Source organism: Oncorhynchus masou, chromosome 18 (assembly GCF_036934945.1).
Source record: "Oncorhynchus masou masou isolate Uvic2021 chromosome 18, UVic_Omas_1.1, whole genome shotgun sequence".
In the NCBI taxonomy this organism is placed as follows: Eukaryota; Metazoa; Chordata; class Actinopteri; order Salmoniformes; family Salmonidae; genus Oncorhynchus; species Oncorhynchus masou.
This window is the reverse complement of record NC_088229.1, coordinates 33792969-33813638: the sequence shown is the minus strand read 5'-3', so window position 1 is coordinate 33813638 and position 20670 is coordinate 33792969. Positions and strand designations below refer to the sequence as shown.

Below are 20670 nucleotides of genomic sequence, written 5' to 3'. Positions count from 1 at the left end.
ATTTAATTAACTGTAGCTGTAGCTATGTTCTGTTGTGTTGTGCCATGTTATGGTACATTGTGTCTTTCCCTGTTGGAGTTTTTTTTTTTTTTTGTGCTTTTTGCTATGTTGTGTTACTATGTGTGTGTGCGCCTTGTTGTGTTTTAATGTGTCATGTAAAGCAATATGTGTTGCTAACCCCCTGACTCTGTCTGTGTTTCAGTCGTGACAGTGACCTCTCTACGATCATCTCCAACCTCCACCATACCAGACAGCACGGCATGCCCGAGAGCCAGCCCGCCACCGACCTCAACACCAACACAGGACACACAGGTAGGATACATGTGTGTTTGTCTATTTTTCTCTCTCCGTATTCCTTATATTTGTAATGAGGTTACGTATTCTTCTATTAGCATGAGTAATTAATCACTATTATGCATTAGTCCCTTAATTTTCTGTAATTTGTTTGATTGGGGAACTTACTATAAGCTTATTACTGATTCCTGAGGTGGCTCTCAAGTCGATTACTAAATGTAATTTGTGTTGCCTTTTCTATTGCACTCCAGGTTTTTCCTTAACCCCCTGTTTTAAATGACCACTAAATAAATAGCTTTGTTTGCCATTAATCCAGTTTCATGGGCATAAAGGAACCATGGTGTGTGTTAAGCTCAGAGCCTTCTAACAGCTTACAGCCCCACTGTTAAACACCCCTAACACCAGACACTGTTTCATTAGTTTTAGTAGTTCCGAATCAGATGGTTTTAGTTTGAAATTAGGCTGTTTTAGTCCGGAGTTAGACTGAATGTTGGACTATGTATGCTTTCAGATAGATACTTGTATAATATTTATTATATAGAGTGAATTGGTATTTAGATACTCTAGCTGTTGGGTGTTGTATTGCGTCTTTTCTGTCTTTTTGTCCTTACTCATCAGGCTTTTTGCATATGTGTATTTAGGGTGTGTGTGTGTGTTTTCTATTCAGCAGACATACACTACCAATCATAGGGATTGGCCATATCGGAAGTGTTTTAGTAGTCAGAGGTGTCTGGAAGGGCCTTGTTGTACTGCAAGGACATACTGTCCTTTTAAACTGGCAATTATATATATTTTTTAACCCAAACTATGTCGCAAATGTTGGTTAGGTGGGGACCTGCTGGTTTGTGGGTTAATAATAGGCTTAGATCAGCTGAGTTTCGGTTTATACAGTTTGTCACAAGAACAATCCCAAGGCTGGAGGTGAGTCACAGATTACAGAAGAAGTGGTGAAACGTTGTTACATTTGTAAAGGGTGGCAGGTAACTTATTGATTAAGAGCGTTGGGCCAGTAACCGAGACGTTGCTGGGTTGAATCTCTGAGCCGGCAAGGTGAAACATCTGCTGTTCTGCTCTTGAGCAAGGCAGTTAACCTCCAATAACAACTGCTCCCTGGGTGCCTTGGACGTCAACTAAGGCAGCCCCCCACACCTCTCTGATTCAGAGGTGTTGGGTTAAATGCGGAAGACACATTTTGGTTAAATGCATTAAGTTGTGCAACTGACTAGGTATCCCCTTTACCTTAGTGTCAAATGTCCTTTATAAAGGTCGTCTTAAAAGGGAAGTTCAGGATTCTACAACTTGAGGTTAGATGGTTCCTCACTCTGAAAGTAGTCTATGGGTCAGAAGAAACTGTAACCCATAGTTTGGTTTCCTTTAAAACAGCCAATACAAACTTATCAAGAGTTACCAAGTTGACCAACCCTCAGATTTAACCCATAAAGTAGTACAGTATTCAGAGAGCAGATCCTTATCCCCTGTGGACGGTCTGTTCCTCCTCATCCCATTAGTCAGAGGGTCATACATGTAGCATAATCATCCCACAAATCCAACACCTCGTCCTCTACACTGTCTCTCTGAGCTCATCCCTCTAGTAGCTTAATTGCCCATACAGTTTTCTAATACAAAGGGATGAGGGGTGGAGGTGTGGAGGGACGAGGGCATGGAGGGGTGTCTGCCTATCCTTCCTCATTTGCGTGGGACACGGGGGTGTTATAGTCCCAGACACCCAGTGTTTTTAGACCCCAGTTTGGGACGAATTTCCCAAAAAGACCTGTCTAATCGGCTGCTAAGCTTAATGGGGAAATCAGCTCGTGAATGGTAATCTTAATGGAGAAAGACACAAAGGGATGGGTAGTGGGGATATGAGGGGGGGGGGGGGATTTGAGCCCGGTGTGGCCTGCGCAGGAGGGGGCCTGGGCCTAAAATCTGTCAGTTTGAGCATTACAGGGAGATTTAACAGGGTGGCTAAGCGGCTCGATCTATGTCTGTAAACAAGTCCAATCCCATCAGCCACTGGCTCACATTCTGTCTGCCGGTGAAATTAGAGAGAGACACACTCACATACACAGTAGTGCATGTTCATACACACACACACACACACACACGCACACATGGGGATGTGTGCTCATACACACACGCACACACGCACACACACACACACACACACACACACACACACACACACACACACACACACACACACACACACACACACACACACACACACACACACACACACACACACACACACGCGCACGGGGATGTGTGCTCATACACACACACACACACACACACACACACACACACACACACACACACACACACACACACACACACACACACACACACACACACACGCACGGGGATGTGTGCTCATACACACACGAACACACACATACTTCCACAAACAAGTACACACACAAACACATAAACACACACGCACACAAACGCAAACACTGGGACACATGGAGGTAATAGGACAGAGAATGAACACACCTTATTGGTTTGATCAGTTTTGGTGAGTGTAGATGAATATGGTGAGTTTTGAAAAGTTTTAATACTTGACAGAAACTTTTGAATAGTTTTTTGACCATTCTTGTCATGATGGTATAAACCGTTTCAAATGTTATACAGTGCATTCGAAAAGTATACAGACCCTTTGACTTTTTGCACATTATGTTACGTTACAGCCTTCTTCAAAAATGTATTACATTAAATATTTTCCTCATTTTCCTTGTCTACACACAATACCGATAATGAAAGACTGAAAACTGGTTTAAGGCATTTTTGCAAATCTATAAAATAAAAAACATAAATAACTTATTTACATAAGTACTCAGACTCTTTGTTTTTTGTCTCAAAATTGAGCTCAGGTGCATCCTATTTCCATTGATCATCCTTGAGCTGTTTCGACAACTTGATTTGAGTCCACCTGTGGTAACTTCAATTGATTGGACATGATTTGGAAAGGCACACACCTGTCTATATAAGATCCCACAGTTGACAGTGCATGTCAGAGCAAAAACCAAGCCATGGGGTCGAAGGAATTGTCCGTAGAGCTCCGAGACAGGATTGTGTAGTGACCAAGAACCTGATGGTCACTCTGACAGAGCTCCAGACTTCCTCTGTGGAGATGGGAGAACCTTCCAGAAGGACAAACATCTCTGCAGCACTCCACCAATCAGGCCTTTATGGTAGAGTGGCCAGATGGAAGCCACTCCTCAGTAAAAGGCACATGACAGCCCGCTTGGAGTTTGCCAAATGGCATCTAAAAGACTCTCAGACCATGAGAATCAAGATTCTCTGGTCAGAATGCCAAGAGTCACGTCTGGAGGAAACATGGCACCATCTCTAAGGTGAAGCATGTTGGGGGCAGCATCATACTGTGGGGATGTTTTCAGCGGCAGGGACTGGGAGACTAGTCAGGATCGAGGGAAAGATGAACAGAGCAAAGTACAGAGTGATCCTTAATGATAACCTGCTCCAGAGCACTAAAGACCTCTGACTGGGGAGAAGGTTTACCTTCCAACAGGACAATGGCCGGGACAAGTCTCAGAATGTCCTTGAGTGGCCCAGCCAGAGCTCGGAATTGAACCCGATCTAACTTCTGTGGAGAGACCTGAAAATAGCTGTGCAGCAACACTCCCCATCCAACCTGACAGAGCTTGAGGGGATCTGCAGAGCAGAATGGGAGAAACTCTCCAAATACAGATATGCCAAGCTTGTAGTGTTATACCCAAGAAGACGCAAGGCTGTAATCGCTGTCAAAGATGCTTCAACAAAGTACTGAGTAAAGGGTCTGAGCAGTTATGTGAATGTGATATTTCATTTGATTTATTTTTCATAAATTTGCTCAATTTAAAAAAAACTGTTTTTCTTTGTTATTATGGAATATTGTGTATAGATTGATGAGGGGGAAAAACAATTTAATCCATTTTAGAATAAGGCTGTAACGTATCAAAATGTGGAAAAGTAAAGGGGCCTGAATACTTATCGAATGCACAGTAGCTATCATGTCATGGTGTGAACTTTTGTTTCTATATCAACTATTTCAACGGTGACTCTGGCTGTGGTGGGATTGCGACAGTATCAGAGGAGACCCAGACTGTGTCCTAAATGGCACCCTATTCCCTATATGACCAGGGTCTCAAAAGTAGTGCACTATATAGGGAATAGGGTGGCATTTGAAATGCACACCCAAACTGACTCTAGTGCTGTACCTCTGTAATACTATAATCTAGTACTAACTGCTCTCTGTTCTGTTGTAGCATCAGTTATTTTATTCAGCTCACTCCTCACTCTGTGTCTAACTTCCATAACAGGCCTGTGGTTAGAGAAACAGAGAGGAGTAAAGAGACAGACAGAGAAGTAAAGAGGGACAGAGAGAAGTAAAGAGGGACAGAGAGAAGTAAAGAGGGAGAGAGAGAAGTAAAGAGGGAGAGAGAGAAGTAAAGAGGGAGAGAGACAGAGAGAAGTAAAGAGGGACAGAGAGAAGTAAAGAGGGAGAGAGACAGAGAAGTAAAGAGGGAGAGAGAGAAGTAAAGAGGGAGAGGGAGAGAGAGAAGTAAAGAGGGACAGAGAGAAGTAAAGGGGAGAGGAGACAGAGAGAAGTAAAGAGGGAGAGAGACAGAGAGAAGTAAAGAGGGAGAGAGAGAAGTAAAGAGGGAGAGGGAGACAGAGAGAAGTAAAGAGGGAGAGAGACAGAGAGAAGTAAAGAGGGAGAGAGACAGAGAGAAGTAAAGAGGGAGAGGGAGACAGAGAGAAGTAAAGAGGGAGAGGGAGACAGAGAGAAGTAAAGAGGGAGAGGGAGACAGAGAGAAGTAAAGAGGGACAGAGAGAAGTAAAGAGGGAGAGGGAGACAGAGAGAAGTAAAGAGGGAGAGGGAGACAGAGAGAAGTAAAGAGGGACCGAGAGAAGTAAAGAGGGAGAGGGAGACAGAGAGAAGTAAAGAGGGAGAGGGAGACAGAGAGAAGCAAAGAGGGAGAGGGAGACAGAGAGAAGTAAAGAGGGAGACAGAGAGAAGAGGGACAGAGAGAAGTAAAGAGGGAGAGAGAAGTAAAGAGGGAGAGGGAGACAGAGAGAAGTAAAGAGGGAGAGAGACAGAGAGAAGTAAAGAGGGACAGAGAGAAGTAAAGAGGGACAGAGAGAAGTAAAGAGGGAGAGAGAAGTAAAGAGGGAGAGGGAGACAGAGAGAAGTAAAGAGGGAGAGAGACAGAGAGAAGTAAAGAGGGAGAGAGACAGAGAGAAATAAAGAGGGAGAGGGAGACAGAGAGAAGTAGAGGGAGAGGGAGACAGAGAGAAGTAAAGAGGGAGAAGAGAGAGAAGTAAAGAGGGACAGAGAGGAGGGACAGAGAGAAGTAAAGAGGGAGAGAGAAGTAGAGGGAGAGGGAGACAAAGAAGTAAAGAGAGAGACAGAGAGAAGTAAAGAGGGACAGAGAGAAGTAAAGAGGGACAGAGAGAAGTAAAGAGGGAGAGAGAAGTAAAGAGGGAGAGGGAGACAGAGAGAAGTAAAGAGGGAGAGAGACAGAGAGAAGTAAAGAGGGAGAGAGACAGAGAGAAGTAAAGAGGGACAGAGAGAAGTAAAGAGGGAGACAGAGAGTAAGTAAAGAGGAGAGAGAGACAGAGAGAAGTAAAGAGGGACAGAGAGAGAAAGAGACAGAGAGAGAAGTAAAGAGGGAGAGAGACAGAGAGAAGTAAAGAGGACAGAGAGAAGTAAAGAGGGACAGAGAGAAGTAAAGAGGGAGAAGTAAGAGAGAAGTAAAGAGGGAGAGGGAGACAGAGAGAAGTAAAGAGGGAGAGGGAGACAGAGAGAAGTAAAGAGGGAGAGGGAGACAGAGAGAAGTAAAGAGGGAGAGAAACAGAGAGAAGTAAAGAGGGACAGAGACAGAGAGAAGTAAAGAGGGAGAGGGAGAGAGACAGAGGGACAGAGACAGAGAGAAGTAAAGAGGGAGAGGGAGACAGAGAGAAGTAAAGAGGGCGAGGGAGACAGAGAGAAGTAAAGAGGGACAGAGAGAAGTAAAGAGGGACAGAGACAGAGAGAAGTAAAGAGGGAGAGAGAAACAGAGAGAAGTAAAGAAGGAGAGAGACAGAGGCAGAGAGAAGGGGATAGGTTGTGTAGCGGAAGAAAAGTTTGGAGAGGGAGAAAGAGACAGAGAGAGCGATGAATGAGTGTGGTGCCGGTATATCAGGGGAGGGCAGACAGCGGGTGTGGCGGCAGTGTGTGAGTGTGTGTGTGTGCCCGTGTCTGTGTGCATGAGTCAAAGGAAAGGGAAGCAGGCTGCTGGGCCGTCTCCGCGCCGGAGTGGGCCGTTAATTAAATCTGAGGGACAGACAGGAGGGTTGACTCCCCCCCCTCCTTCCTCTCCTCCCTTCCTCCCTCCAACGTCCGCCTCCCAGGCCTCTGGCTACTCTGGGGCTGAGGGAGGGAGGGAGGGAGGGAGCAGGGGCGCCGGGCTTAGCGTCTGGCTGCCTGTGGAAACTGTAAACCTTGGCTCTGCGGTCAGACCAGAAAGATTCTAACGGGCGGATAAGGTGTTTTTTTTATCACTTTTTTTCTCTTCGTTCAGACTCCCAGACGTAGTTATAGAGGAGATGACGATGTGTGTGTCGGGGAGGGGGGTGGGGGGGGGGGGTCAGGGAGGTTTGTGTTTGTGTGTTTTAAAGGCCAAATTTCTTTTTAACAGGGTATTATTTGCCTCAAAAGGAGTGTTAGTACCATCTTGGTCCATCGTACTCCTATTAAACCTCACACAACTTCCTGATCGTCCATCATAGGTTGATGATGACTAGGACACGATTCATTGGGTTGAGTCTGGGGTACAGTGAGGGCGCAGATGGCTGGTGAAACCAATCTGAGCCCGGAACACTCTTTGGCACACTGGACATGGTACTTTGGTAGAGTCTCCTGACCGACGGCTTTGTTATTACTGGTCTTGCTCTGTTCTCTCTTCACCATGGCATTTGTGATCCTGCTGGTTTCAGAGGTGGTAGCGCCATCCTGGATGAGATTCCGCTAGGTGGGACTATCCTGAGCAAGGCTTTCCCATTTGCTTAGTTCGATGTTAAAGCTCTTGAGGGAGGCCTTCAGTGTGTCTTTAAAGCATTTTTTGGGCCCACCTTGTGCTCGCTTCCCATTCTTCATGTCTCTGAAGTAGATCTGCTTAGGGAGACAGGTAGCAGGCACCCTGGTCACATGGCCCACCCGTCTGAGCTGTGCTTCCATAAGCGGTGTGGGAATGCTCGTCATTTCGGCATGGCTGAGGATTTCAGCGTCTGGGATTCTGTCCTGCCACTTGATCCTCAGTAGCATCCTCAAACAGTTCAGGTGAAAGTGATTAAGTGTCCTGGTATGGCGTTGGTACTGTAGACTGTCCAGGTTTCGCAGTTTGTCCACAGTTTTAACCCCTTTTCTCCCCAATTTCGTGATCTAATTGGTAGTTACAGTCTTGTCCCATCGCTGCAACTCTCGTACGGACTCGGGAGAGGAGAAGGTCGAGAGCCATGCATCCTCTGAAACATGACCCTGCCAAGCAGCACTGCTTCTTGACACACTGCTCGCTTAACCCGGAAGCCAGCCGCACCAATGTGTCGGAGGAAACACCGTACAACTGGCGACCGAAGTCAGCTTGCAGGTGTCCGGCCCGCCACAGGAGTCGCTAGAGTGAGATGGGACACGGAAATTCCAAACCCTCCCCTAACCCGGACGACACTGGGCCAATTGTGCACCACCTCATGGGTCTCCCAGTCACGGCCGGCTAGGACACAGCCTGGGATCGAACCTGGGGCTGTATTGATACCTCAAGCACTGAGATTTTGTGCCTTAGACCGCTGCGTAGCTGACAGTTTCTGACCTTTCACAGAGATGGTTGGGTCCACGTAAAGGATTACCAGGGTCAGGTTGGTACATAACGTCAGTCTTCTTTGTTCTGATTGTGAGGCTGATGAAAAGTTGTCCATGAGGATCTGCAGATCAGCAGGTGAGCCAGGAGCTAGTGGTCTGCAGACAAGAGGTCGCAGCAGAAGCGGGTAGAGTACTGTTACTTAGATTGTAATTTACTATTGTAAAAGCAGCCCTTGAGTCAAAGTAAACAATTATGTGGTCAGAAAACGACGTAAGTGCTAGATCCAAATTTAGTTAGGACATGTTTTACACCTTATGCGAAATTGTGACAGCAAACAAAAAGAACAACAACTCGGTGCAATTAATTTGACATTTATTTATTATTTAAGCCTGCCAGCACCATCCTGCAGATGTCCTCCAGCACAGGTAGTCTCCAATGAAGACTGACAGGCTGTACAGTTTCAATTACGGTCGTATTCAAAGTTGACTTAATATTTATCACTAACCACGTTTCCATCCACAGTTTTTATATGAGTAAAGTCACACCGTATATAAAAAATCACGATAGCTGTGATGGAAACAGGATGTTTCGGTACAATTTCATAAATGCCGGCAGATCATTTGCATAGTGGGATCTTTTTGTGTCAGTACAATTAATAATGCGAGAAATGGCGGTGTAAATGCCTTTATGCTCAAATATTGATCTAATAACCATCATATCGAAGTAAACTTGGAAGTCACGCGATGACATGGTGTGTGGTCCTCCAACTATGATTCAGGAAACCATTCAGTTAAAATTAGGCTACAGATGAAATAAATGATGATGAACTTCACAGGGTGGTGGAAGTGCAAGGTAAGAGCTTGATGCTCCTTTCCAATAAATGTTGAGGTTCTTATTCTGGTGACATGATGATCGATGCTTGACAGCTGTTTTGACAAATAAAAACTTTTTTTTAAATCCATAATCTCATCATGCAGATTAGCCTACCCGCACTGTATCTATGAGCTGGTGGCTAGAGGGCATGTGCACATTTGCTATTTAACGCAAATGCGATAGAAACTCATTGAACATTACATTTTTATCCGGGACATGAAAACTTAAGCGAAAAAGTACATTTTGTGTCTGCAACAAGTTCGTTTGGTGGAAGTACATCACTGGAGGGAAAATGTGCATATTTTCGTAATGCGAATTCTATAGTATTTGCATGAAAATCTGTCGCAAATTGGATGGAAACCTAGTTACTGTACTCAATTTCATTAAAAAGTAAACGGTACTTGAGACATTGGAATAGTGTCACAATTTCAACACGCACTGGTGTCATCAGACTCACCTGGACTCCATCACCTCCCTGATTACCTTCCCTATCTATATCTCTCCCTTTGGTTCCTTCCCCAGGCGTTATTGTTTCTGTTCCTGGGTCATGTCTGTGCTTTGTTTGTGTTATGTGTTGGTTTCATTTATTTATTCAAACACTCACTCCCTGAACTTGGTTCCTGACTCTCAGCGCACATCTTTACAGAATAACACCTCACCTAACCGAAGCATCAGGGAGTGTTTTTAGTTTTTTTGTGTCAGTGGGAATGATGTCAGGTCCGGGATCCACTACAGGCTCTCATGCTTCAGCCAGTTCGCCAGGCTCCCCTGCCTCCGCCGGTTCATCAGGCTCTCATGCCTCCGCTGGTTCATCAGGCTCTAATGCCTCCGCCGGTTCATCAGGCTCCCCTGCCTCCGCTGGTTCATCAGGCTCTCATGCCTCCGCTGGTTCATCAGGCTCCCCTGCCTCCGCTGGTTCATCAGGCTCCCCTGCCTCCGCTGGTGCCTCCGCTGGTTCATCAGGCTCCCCTGCCTCCGCTGGTTCATCAGGCTCTAATGCCTCCGCCGGTTCATCAGGCTCCCCTGCCTCCGCTGGTTCATCAGGCTCTAATGCCTCCGCCGGTTCATCAGGCTCCCCTGCCTCCGCTGGTTCATCAGGCTCCCCTGCCTCCGCTGGTTCATCAGGCTCTAATGCCTCCGCCGGATCATCAGGCTCCCCTGCCTCCGCTGGTTCATCAGGCTCCCCTGCCTCCGCTGGTTCATCAGGCTCTAATGCCTCAGCCGGATCGCCAGGCTCCCCTGCCTCCGCTGGTTCATCAGGCTCCCCTGCCTCCGCTGGTTCATCAGGCTCTCATGCCTCCGCCGGATCGCCAGGCTCCCCTGCCTCCGCTGGTTCATCAGGCTCTCATGCCTCCGCCGGATCGCCAGGCTCCCCTGCCTCCGCTGGTTCATCAGGCTCTCATGCCTCCGCCGGTTCATCAGGCTCCCCTGCCTCCGCTGGTTCATCAGGCTCTCATGCCTCCGCCGGATCATCAGGCTCCCTGCCTCCGCTGGTTCATCAGGCTCTCATGCCTCAGCCGGATCGCCAGGCTCCCTTGCCTCCGCTGGTTCATCAGGCTCCCCTGCCTCCGCTGGTTCATCAGGCTCTCCTGCCTCCGCCGGTTCATCAGGCTCTAATGCCTCAGCCGGATCGCCAGGCTCCCCTGCCTCCGCTGGTTCATCAGGCTCCCCTGCCTCCGCTGGTTCATCAGGCTCTATGCCTCAGCCGGATCGCCAGGCTCCCCTGCCTCCGCTGGTTCATCAGGCTCTCATGCCTCAGCCGGATCGCCAGGCTCCCCTGCCTCCGCTGGTTCATCAGGCTCTCATGCCTCAGCCGGATCGCCAGGCTCCCTGCCTCCGCTGGTTCATCAGGCTCCCCTGCCGGATCGCCAGGCTCCGCTGGTTCATCAGGCTCTCATGCCTCCGCCGGATCGCCAGGCTCCCCTGCCTCCGCTGGTTCATCAGGCTCTCATGCCTCAGCCGGATCGCCAGGCTCCCCTGCCTCCGCTGGTTCATCAGGCTCTCATGCCTCAGCCGGATCGCCAGGCTCCCCTGCCTCCGCTGGTTCATCAGGCTCTCATGCCTCAGCCGGATCGCCAGGCTCCCTTGCCTCCGCTGGTTCATCAGGCTCTCATGCCTCAGCCGGATCGCCAGGCTCCCTAGCCTCCGCTGGTTCATCAGGCTCTCATGCCTCAGCCGGATCGCCAGGCTCCCTTGCCTCCGCTGGTTCATCAGGCTCTCATGCCTCAGCCAGATCGCCAGGCTCCCTTGCCTCCGCTGGTTCATCAGGCTCTCATGCCTCAGCCGGAGATCGCCAGGCTCCCTTGCCTCCGCTGGTTCATCAGGCTCTCATGCCTCAGCCAGATCGACAGACTCCCTCGTCTCAGCCGGATCGCCAGGCTCCCTTGCCTCCGCTGGTTCATCAGGCTCTCATGCCTCAGCCGGATCGCCAGGCTCCCTTGCCTCCGCTGGTTCATCAGGCTCTCATGCCTCAGCCAGATCGCCAGGCTCCCCTGCCTCCGCTGGTTCATCAGGCTCTCATGCCTCAGCCGGATCGCCAGGCTCCCTTGCCTCCGCTGGTTCATCAGGCTCTCATGCCTCAGCCAGATCGCCAGACTCCCTCGTCTCAGCCAGATCGCCAGGCTCCCTTGCCTCCGCTGGTTCATCAGGCTCTCATGCCTCAGCTGGATCGCCAGGCTCCCCTGCCTCCGCTGGTTCATCAGGCTCTCATGCCTCAGCCGGATCGCCAGGCTCCCTTGCCTCCGCTGGTTCATCAGGCTCCCCTGCCTCCGCTGGTTCATCAGGCTCTCATGCCTCAGCCGGATCGCCAGACTCCCTCGTCTCAGTCGGATTGACAGGTTTCCCGCGCCTCAGCAGAGGTGACCGGTCCGCTCCTGATCCCCGGGATCATCTTTTTGGTCGGCATCCTGCGGCTGGAGCCGTGCGTCAGGGAGGGGCTACTGTCATGTGTGATCCCTCTCCGGCCTCTAGGTCACCAGGCTGCTCGTTATGGCGCACACCTGTCACCATCATTACGCGCACCTCCCTGATTACCTTCACTATATATGTCACTCCCTTTGGTTCCTTCCCCAGGCGTTATTGTTTCTGTTCCTGGGTCATGTCTGTGCGTTGTTTGTGTTACGTGTTGGTTTCATTTACTTATTTCAACACTCACTCCCTGAACTTGCTTCCCGACTCTCAGCACACATCGTTACACAATCATGTTACTAGTATGCAAATCAGACACATTTCCAGATGGAATTAAACATCAAGGTAGGTATTCAGTTAAGAATCATGTAAGTAATAAATAATCAAACAGTGCAGATAATAATTGCCATAGACAACTCAAATAATATTTTTCCTAGGTAGGATATACCCTCCAGCCTCCTCTTCTGAACCTCTCCTTTCCTCTTTGAAGGGTATTTTATTTTTTTGGCTGGCCCATTCTCCTCCCCCTCGGTTGTGCCACTCATTTATTTCTAGTAGCTATATAAGCACATTGCAGTAAGCACAACAAGCTTACTGAGATGTTTCACTATATGACAGATGTGCTTATAGGGCTAAAAACGGAATTTAGACACACACACAACACACACCACACACACACACACATTGAGAGAGCAATGGAGTGCAGCTGATTCAAATAACCAACTCATCATCAAGCTTTGATTATTTCAATCAGCTGTGTAGTGGTCGGGCAAAAACCAAAACGTGCACCCCCTTGTTGACTAGAGGCAACCTAATATGATAGCTAGCTAGTTAGCTATTGCCACACACATCTGATTGATCTGTTCACTCTTTATGCAAATGACAAGGTGGCTAGTTAACTTCGCCAACAAGCAGAGGCCATATGGGGAGCTAAAAACCAGACAGCAAACATTCTGTCAGATTCTGGGTTAGCCAAAGCAAACTAGCCAGCTAGTTAGCTAGCTACTTTGCCATTTAATTTGCACTCGCCCTCAAAACACAATTTCAACAGCAGAATTATATCAGAGAAATACTAATCTTACTCCAGAAATATATAATATTACAAAGGCAGAAGGTAATTATAGTGCAACTTATACGTTTGTGGGTTTGACTAAGAAACAGAAACAAAATTGTCCCGAGGAGTGAAGATGTGCACTTCACTTCAAGAGCCATGGTGGAGATGCAGAGTTTGACAGACAACTTTGAAAGCCACTCGACTTAAGAGTTTTGATGACAAGATATTTTGAATGCATTTTATTGGTCAAGTGGTTGTGAAACGTTCTTACACACGTAAAGGGGGAACCAATAGTACCGATTCATGTAAAAAAAAAAAAAAAAATACAAATAACATTTGGAGTGACAAGGTTTTAATCTGACAGCGAAGATATAATAATATAAAGCAATGTACCTGAAGTGATTTGGTAAAATGGAACAGAGTAAAAAGTTAACTACGTCCTTCAGAAATGAATTGAGTAAGAGTACAAGTACAGCCCGCAGAGAGTAACTAGACAAGGACTAGTGTAAGTACATCTAACGCATTACTTGTAGCCCATTACTACCCATCTCTGGGTCGCAGACAGTCACCGCCTCAACCTTTGTGTTGGCATGCATCCTCCTCAGGTTTAACAGCCCCCCATCAAAGCGGTAGTTGAAGTGGATCTCAGTTGGTGCTAGGACACAGCCTTGCTTCACTCTGTGACTGGAAACGACTCAGAGGACTCTTGGTGATCTTGCATATTAGCCATCATGCCATCATAGAACTCATGCACCACTGTGATACATATATCTGGGCATCAAAACTTTGACACACACACACCCTGATCACTGATATACAGTGGGTGAACCCAGCCCTCTCCTATAAATTCATGGGTTATTCTAGATAAAAATAAAATAAAAATCACTCCCTAATCTCTAATCTCTCCCTTTGCCTGCCCCCCCCCCCCATCTATCTCTGCCCCCCTGAGGTTGCGCTGTGGGAGAGAGGGACAGCGTGTGTGTAAATGCAAGTGTGTGGTTCGGCAGTGGCGGTGGTGAACCCTCTCTCAGTATGAACGGAAGATCCTCCCTCCCCCTACCCCCCGTCGGTCCGTAGCCAATCAATGAGGGGCTTTCAGGGCCGGCGGAGGCCCAGCTCACAGAAGGGGGATCAATAAGTCATTAGCACCATTCTGTCAGCTGTAATGTGGAGATTGATCGGGGGCCACAGCTCCAGGCCCCCCTCCCCCTCCCCCAGCCCCACTCCACTTCCCCCCCAGCCTGATAAAGATGACAGATTAACAGAATAAGAGGGGGAATTAAGGAGTCTGGCTGTCTGAGCTGTCAGCGGGCCCTCCATGGGAAGAAAATATAGAGAAAAAGAGGAGAAAGAAAGAAGGGATGAGGATGAAAGGAAGAGAGGAGAAGAGAGAGAACGAGACAGAGGATGTCCCTGTGGTTGCTTGACGGCTTCTGTGGTAGATTATGAAGATGCCGAGGCTGGTTCTTCCTCTGTTGAAGGCTGTTTCCCTTTCTTTCTCTCCAAATACACCATTCTCATCCCTCATTCTCCTGGAAGGGAGTGGGTTTCCTATACAGTTGGCCAGAGGGCAGAACAGGACAAGGCTCCCTGGAGTTTTGGAGTTTTGAATGGATGGCTGAGGGAAAACAAGCAGGAGAATTAGCAAAGTAGCAAACTTGGTTATAAGCATTGGTGTTGGGAGTTAAGGAGATAGCATTTGAGCTAACAGAGCTCAGACTGGTTTAAGGCGGGTTTGGTGTTAAATGGAAGCACCAACGTTTTAAACCTCTAAAAGTCTAAGCTGTTGGGGGTGGGTTCTACTAAACTAACATATGGTCATATCGTGGATCATTTAGTTATTTGAATTTTAGGACCCCTTTGTTTTATTTTTTCATATAATATTGAATTTGGCCCATAGAAACGCATTGAATAACACATTCATAAATGGAAAACATTTGCCTATTATACTTTTCAATATTCTTCAAGCTGTCAAAGTGGTTGTTGATCATTGCTAGACAACTATTTTCAGGTCTTGCCTTAGATTTTCAAGTAGATTTCAGTCAAAACTGTAACTCGGCCACTCAGGAACATTCACTGTCTTCTTGGTAAGCAACTCCAGCGTAGATTTCACCTTGTGTTTTAGGTTATTGTCCTGCTGAAAGGTGAATTCATCTCCCAGTGTCTGGTGGAAAGCAGGCTGAACCAGGTTTTCCTTTTAAGATTTTGCATGTGCTAGGGATTACAAGCATACACTTAACATGATGCAGTCACCAACGTGCTTGAAAATATGGAGAGTGATACTCAGTAATGTGTTCTATTGGATTTTCCCCAAACATAACACTTTTGTATTTAGGACAAAATGTCAATTGCTTTGACACATTGTTTTGCAGTATTGCTTTAGTGCCGTGTTGCAAACAGGATGCATTTTTTGGAATATTCGTATTCTGTACAGGTTTCCTTCTTTTCACTGTCATTTAGATTAGTATTGTGGATTAACTACAACATCGTTGATCCATCCTCAGTTTTCTCCTATCACATTTACATTGAACTTTTTTGTCGTTTCGCAGATGCTCTAATCCACAGAAATGTAAAATTAATGCATTCATCTCAAGATAGCTTGGTTAGACAACAACACATTACAATTGTATCAAGTACATTTCCCCCAACAAAGTATTTATCAATAAAGTCTGTGCTAGTGGGAAAAGAGAAGTGGAATTCTTCATTTGATTATTTTTATTTTTATGGAGGCGCCATAGGTTATTTAAGATACTTTCAGACTTTTTTCGAAAGATGGGAAGGGACTCTGCTGTCCTGACTTTAGGGGGAAGACTGTTCCACCAATGGGGTGCCAGGACAGAGAACAGCTTTGACTGGGCTGAGCGGGAGATGGGACGACCAAGAGGGGTGGGAGGTCCAAGAGACCAGAGTTGGTGGAACGTAGTGCTCGGGTTGGGTTGTAGGGTTTGAGCCTGAAGGCAAGGAGGTGCAGTTCCCCTTGCTGCTCCGTAGGCAAGCATTAGGGTCTTGAAGATGATGCTTTGACTGGAAGCCAGGGGAGTACGCGGAGGAGCGGGGTGACATGGGAGAACTTAGGAAGGTTAAACACAAGGTGGGCTGCGGCATTTTGGATAAGTGGCAGGGTTTTGATGGCACAAGCGGGGAGCCCAGCCCACAGAGAGTTGCAGGATTCTAGATGAGAGATGACAAGTGCCTGGATTAGGACTTGCGCTGCTTCCTGCTCGTACTCTATGGATGTTGTAGAGCATAAACCTGTAGGAGCGAGTCACTTCTTTGATGCTTGCAGAGAACGACAGGGTGTTGTCCAGGGTCATGCCAAGGTTCTTTGCACTCTGGGAGGGGGACATCGTGGTGTTGTCAACCTTAACGGAGAGGTCTTGGAGCGGGCAGGCCTTTCCTAGAAGGAAGAGCAGCTCAGTTTTGTCGAAGTTGAGCTTGAAGTGGTGGGCCGACATTCAAGCTGGGATGTCTGCCAGGCACGCAGAGAAGCGTGTCACCACGTGGACGGAGAAGAGTAGTTGAGTGTCATCCGCATAACAATGATCGGAGAGACCATGTGAGGATATGACAGAGCTGAGTGACTTTGTGTAAAGAGAAAAGAGGAGGAGGGCCTAGAACCGAGCCCTGGGGGACACCAGTAGTGAGAGCACTTGGTGCAGACACAGATCCTGGTAGGAGCGACCTGCCAGGTAGGATGCAATCCTATCCCAGCTAATAAACTCTGTAACTGCTTTAAGTCACTATTGGCCTCATGGTGAAATCCCTGAGTGCTTCGTCTCTGGCAACTGAATTAGGAAGGGCTTTGTAGTGACTGGGTGTATTGACACACCATCCAAAGTGTAATTAATACCTTCACCATGCACAAAGGGATATTCAATGCCTGTTATTCTTTACCCACCTACTAACAGGTGCCCTTTTTGTCAGGCATTGGAAAACCTCTGTGGTCTTTGTGGTTGAATCTGTGTTTTAAATTCACTGCTTGACTAAGGAACCTTATAGATAATTGTATGTATGGGGTACAGAGATAAGGTAGTCATTCAAAAATCATGTTAAACACTTTTATTACACACACATAGTCCATGCAAGTTATTAAGCACTTTTTTACTCCTGAACTTATTTCGGCTTGCCATAACAAAGGGGTTGACTACTTGTTGACCCTCATTTTAATTCATTTTAAATTCAGGCTGTAACAACAAAATGTGGAAAAAGTCAAAGGGTGTGAATACTTTCTGAAGGCATTGAAATGTGGCTTTAAAAGCTTTCCGCCTTAAAATCTCTGACCCTCAGGCAATGGCTCAGGAGAGACACTGTCTTCTGTGAAGTCGGCGTGTGTGTGTGTGTGTGTGTGTGTGTGTGTGTGTGTGTGTGCGTGTGTGTGTGTGTGTGTGTGTGTGTGTGTGTGTGTGTGTGTGTGTGTGTGCGTGTGTGCATGTGCGTGTGTGTGTGTGTGTGCATGTGCGTGTGTGCCTGTGAATATCAGCCCTGTCTTTCTATAAGCCTATTTCCACGAACAGGGTTTAAATAATAAGGAAGCTTGGCAATCCCAGTATTTTATTTCAGGTCTGATATAGGCTAATGTATTAAATATTTTATCAATCATGGTTAAAATAATCAAGAATAGTATACTACTGGTTATGCATTTACACACATTGAAGGCCAATAGTTGTACATGTATTAGAAATGGAGAGAGGAGAAGACAGGAGAAAGAAGGAAGTAGACATTGAGAAAGAGAGAATCTGTATGTGTGTGTGTGTGTGTTTGCACTTGCAGAGTGTCCCCCACACCCACCCACCCCCCACCTCCTCTCTCTCTCTCTCTCCTTCTCTCCCCCCCCCTCTCTCTCTCTCCCCCCCTCTATCTCTCTCTCTCCTTCTCTCTCTCTCTCTCGCTCTCTCTCTCTCTCCATCTCTCCATCTCTGGGGAAGGGTAGGGAGTGGATCTCCAGATGCCCGGAGAGAAAACATCAAACGGGGGGATCATTAGTAAACCTCCTTCCTCCGACACTAGGGCTCCCCTCTTCCACAAACCAAACAAAAGCCTCCAAGACCCCAACTCTGCCACTCCAAACACTATTTCATGCTTTCTTCCATCTCTCTCTCTGTCTCCTTCTCTCTCACCCTTTATTTCTCTCTCTCCTCTGCACACTCTCTCTTCCTTTTCCTCTTATTCTGTCTCTCTCTTTCTTTCATGTTAAGGAGAGTAGAAAGGTTAGGGGTCAAGGGTTCAAGGTTGGCCCCTCGATTCACGATCTTTCCTTGTTGTCAAGGTAACAATAAAAGGGAATGAACTCAGTTGAAGATATAATATGGATCACCAAAACCATTCTCAACGATTCATACCAGATCTGGTTTCCTGTCCACTTTGACCCTTTTCAACAATGCAAAATACCAAAACAGAAGCGAGCTGATAGAAAAAAGAATGGTTTTCTTCTTCCACCCACCCTGTCCATAAAAATATACATGGAGAAGTGAGAGAGAGCGAGAGAGACACACACAGAGAGAGAGAGAGAAAGAGAGAGAGAGAGAGAGAAAGAGAGAGAGAAGGAGAGAGGGAGAAGAGAGAGAGAGAGAGAAGGAGAGGGAGAAGAGAGAGAGAGAGAAGGAGAGAGGGAGGAGAGAGAGAGAGAGAGAGAAGGAGAGAGGGAGAAGAGAGAGAGAGAGAATGAGAGAGGGAGGAGAGAGAGAGAGAGATGGAAGGAAGGAAGGAGTTGCATGCAGCTTGACCATCGTTGTGAGAGACGACCGAGACACACAGAGAGAGACAATGACAAATGGTTTGATGAAGAATGCAAAAGCCTAAGAAAGAAATTGAGAAACATATCCAACCAAAAACACAGACATCAAAAACAAACTGAACCTACACCTTAACTATAGTGAAACACTAAAACACTACAGAAATACACTAAGAAAAAAGAAAGGACAGCACGTCAGAAATCAGATCAATGGAATTTCACAAGCCATATAAACACTTCTGGGAAAATAAGAACACACTAAAGAAACAACAACATGAAGAGCTATCTATCCAAAATGAAGATGCGTGGATTAACCTCTTCTCCTATCTTTTTGGCCCTATAACAAAGAATAAACAGCAAAAATGTATACATAATCAATTACAAATCTTAGAATCAGCTATTAAAGACTACCATAACCAACTACAGGACAAAATACAAACCCTCAAACCCAAAAAGGCCTAAAGTGTTGATGGTATCCGAAATGAAATTATTAAATGTACAGACCACAAATTCAAACTGGCAATACTTAAACTATTTAACATCATGCTCAGCTCTGGCATCTTTCCCAAGATTTTGAACCAAGGACTGATCTCCCCAATCCCTATTTTTTTTTTTACAAATTCAGACCCAATAACTACTGTGGAATATGTGTCAACAGCAACCTCTGGAAAATCCTCTGCATTGTCATTAAAATCAGACTCCTACATTTCCTCAGTGAAAACAATGTCCTGACCAAATGTCAAAATGGCTTTTTACCAATTTACTGAACGACAGACCATGCATTCACCCTGCATGCCGTAATTGACAAACAAATAAATAAAAACAAATGCAACGTCTCATGCTTTGATGATAAAAAATAAGCTTTTGACTCAATTTGGCCCCCATGGTCTGTTATATAAATGTATGGAAAGTGGTGTTAGGGGAGAAAAACATACAATATTATGAAATCAATGTACACAAACAACAAGTGTGCAGTTAAAATTGGCAAAAACACACAATTTCTTTCCTCAGGGCCGTGGGGTGAGACAGGGATGCAGCTTGAGCCCCACCCTCTTCAACATGTACACTGATTATACAAAACAGTAAGGACACATACTCTTTCCGTGACATAGACTGACCAAGTGAATACAGGAGAAAGCTATGATCCCTTATTGATGTCACTTGTTAAATCCACATCAAACAGTTAAAGAAGTATGTTTCAGCCATAACACAATTGAGACATTGATTGTGTATGTGTGCCATTCAGCCTCTGAAAGACTAAATATTTAAGCGCCTTTGAAAGGGATAAGTAGCAATTCAATATTAGAATGGTGTTCCTAATGTTTAGTATACTCAGTGTATATCAATGAATTGGCTAGGGCACTAGAACAGTCTGTAGCATCCGGCCTCACCCTACTCAACTCTGAAGTCAAATGTCTATTGTTTACGGATGATCTGGTGCTTCTGTCCCCAACCAAGGAGGGCCTACAGCAGCACCTAGATCCTCTGCACATGTTCTGTCAGACCTGGGCCTTGACAGTAAATCTCAGTAAGACAACAATAATGGTGTTCCAAAAAAAGGTCCAGTTCCCAGGACTACAAATTCCATCTAGACACCGTTGCCTCGGAACACAGAAAGAAATATACTTAACTGGCCTAAACATCAGTACCTCAGGTAACCACAAAGCTGTGAATGATCTGAGAGACAAAAAAATGAACATAAAATTTGACTTCCCAATTAGGATCTGGCTAAAAAATACTTTAATCAGTCATTGAACCCATGCCCCTCAATGGTTGTGAGGTCTGGGGTCCACTCACCAACCACAAATGTACAAAATGTGACAAAAACCTAATTAAGAATTCTGCAAAAACATCCTCTGTGTTCAATGTAAAACACCAAATAATGCTTGCTTCCTCCCATCCAGGACCTCTATACCAGGCGGTGTAAGAGGAAGGCCCTAAAAATTGCCAAAGACTCCAGCCACCCTAGT

The 20670-nt window shown here is 46.4% G+C and overlaps 1 protein-coding gene across 6 annotated transcripts in view; it reads left to right on the top strand.

The window, feature by feature from the left end:
- The window catches only part of samd11 (sterile alpha motif domain containing 11), an 87239-nt gene that overhangs the window by 28813 nt on the left and 37756 nt on the right, over nucleotides 1-20670 (top strand). For all 6 annotated transcript variants that reach the window (XM_064923060.1, XM_064923061.1, XM_064923059.1 and 3 more), the window contains exon 4: nucleotides 203-312. In XM_064923060.1, coding sequence (XP_064779132.1) covers nucleotides 203-312 — 110 coding nt within the window. The remainder of the gene's footprint in view (nucleotides 1-202; nucleotides 313-20670) is intronic.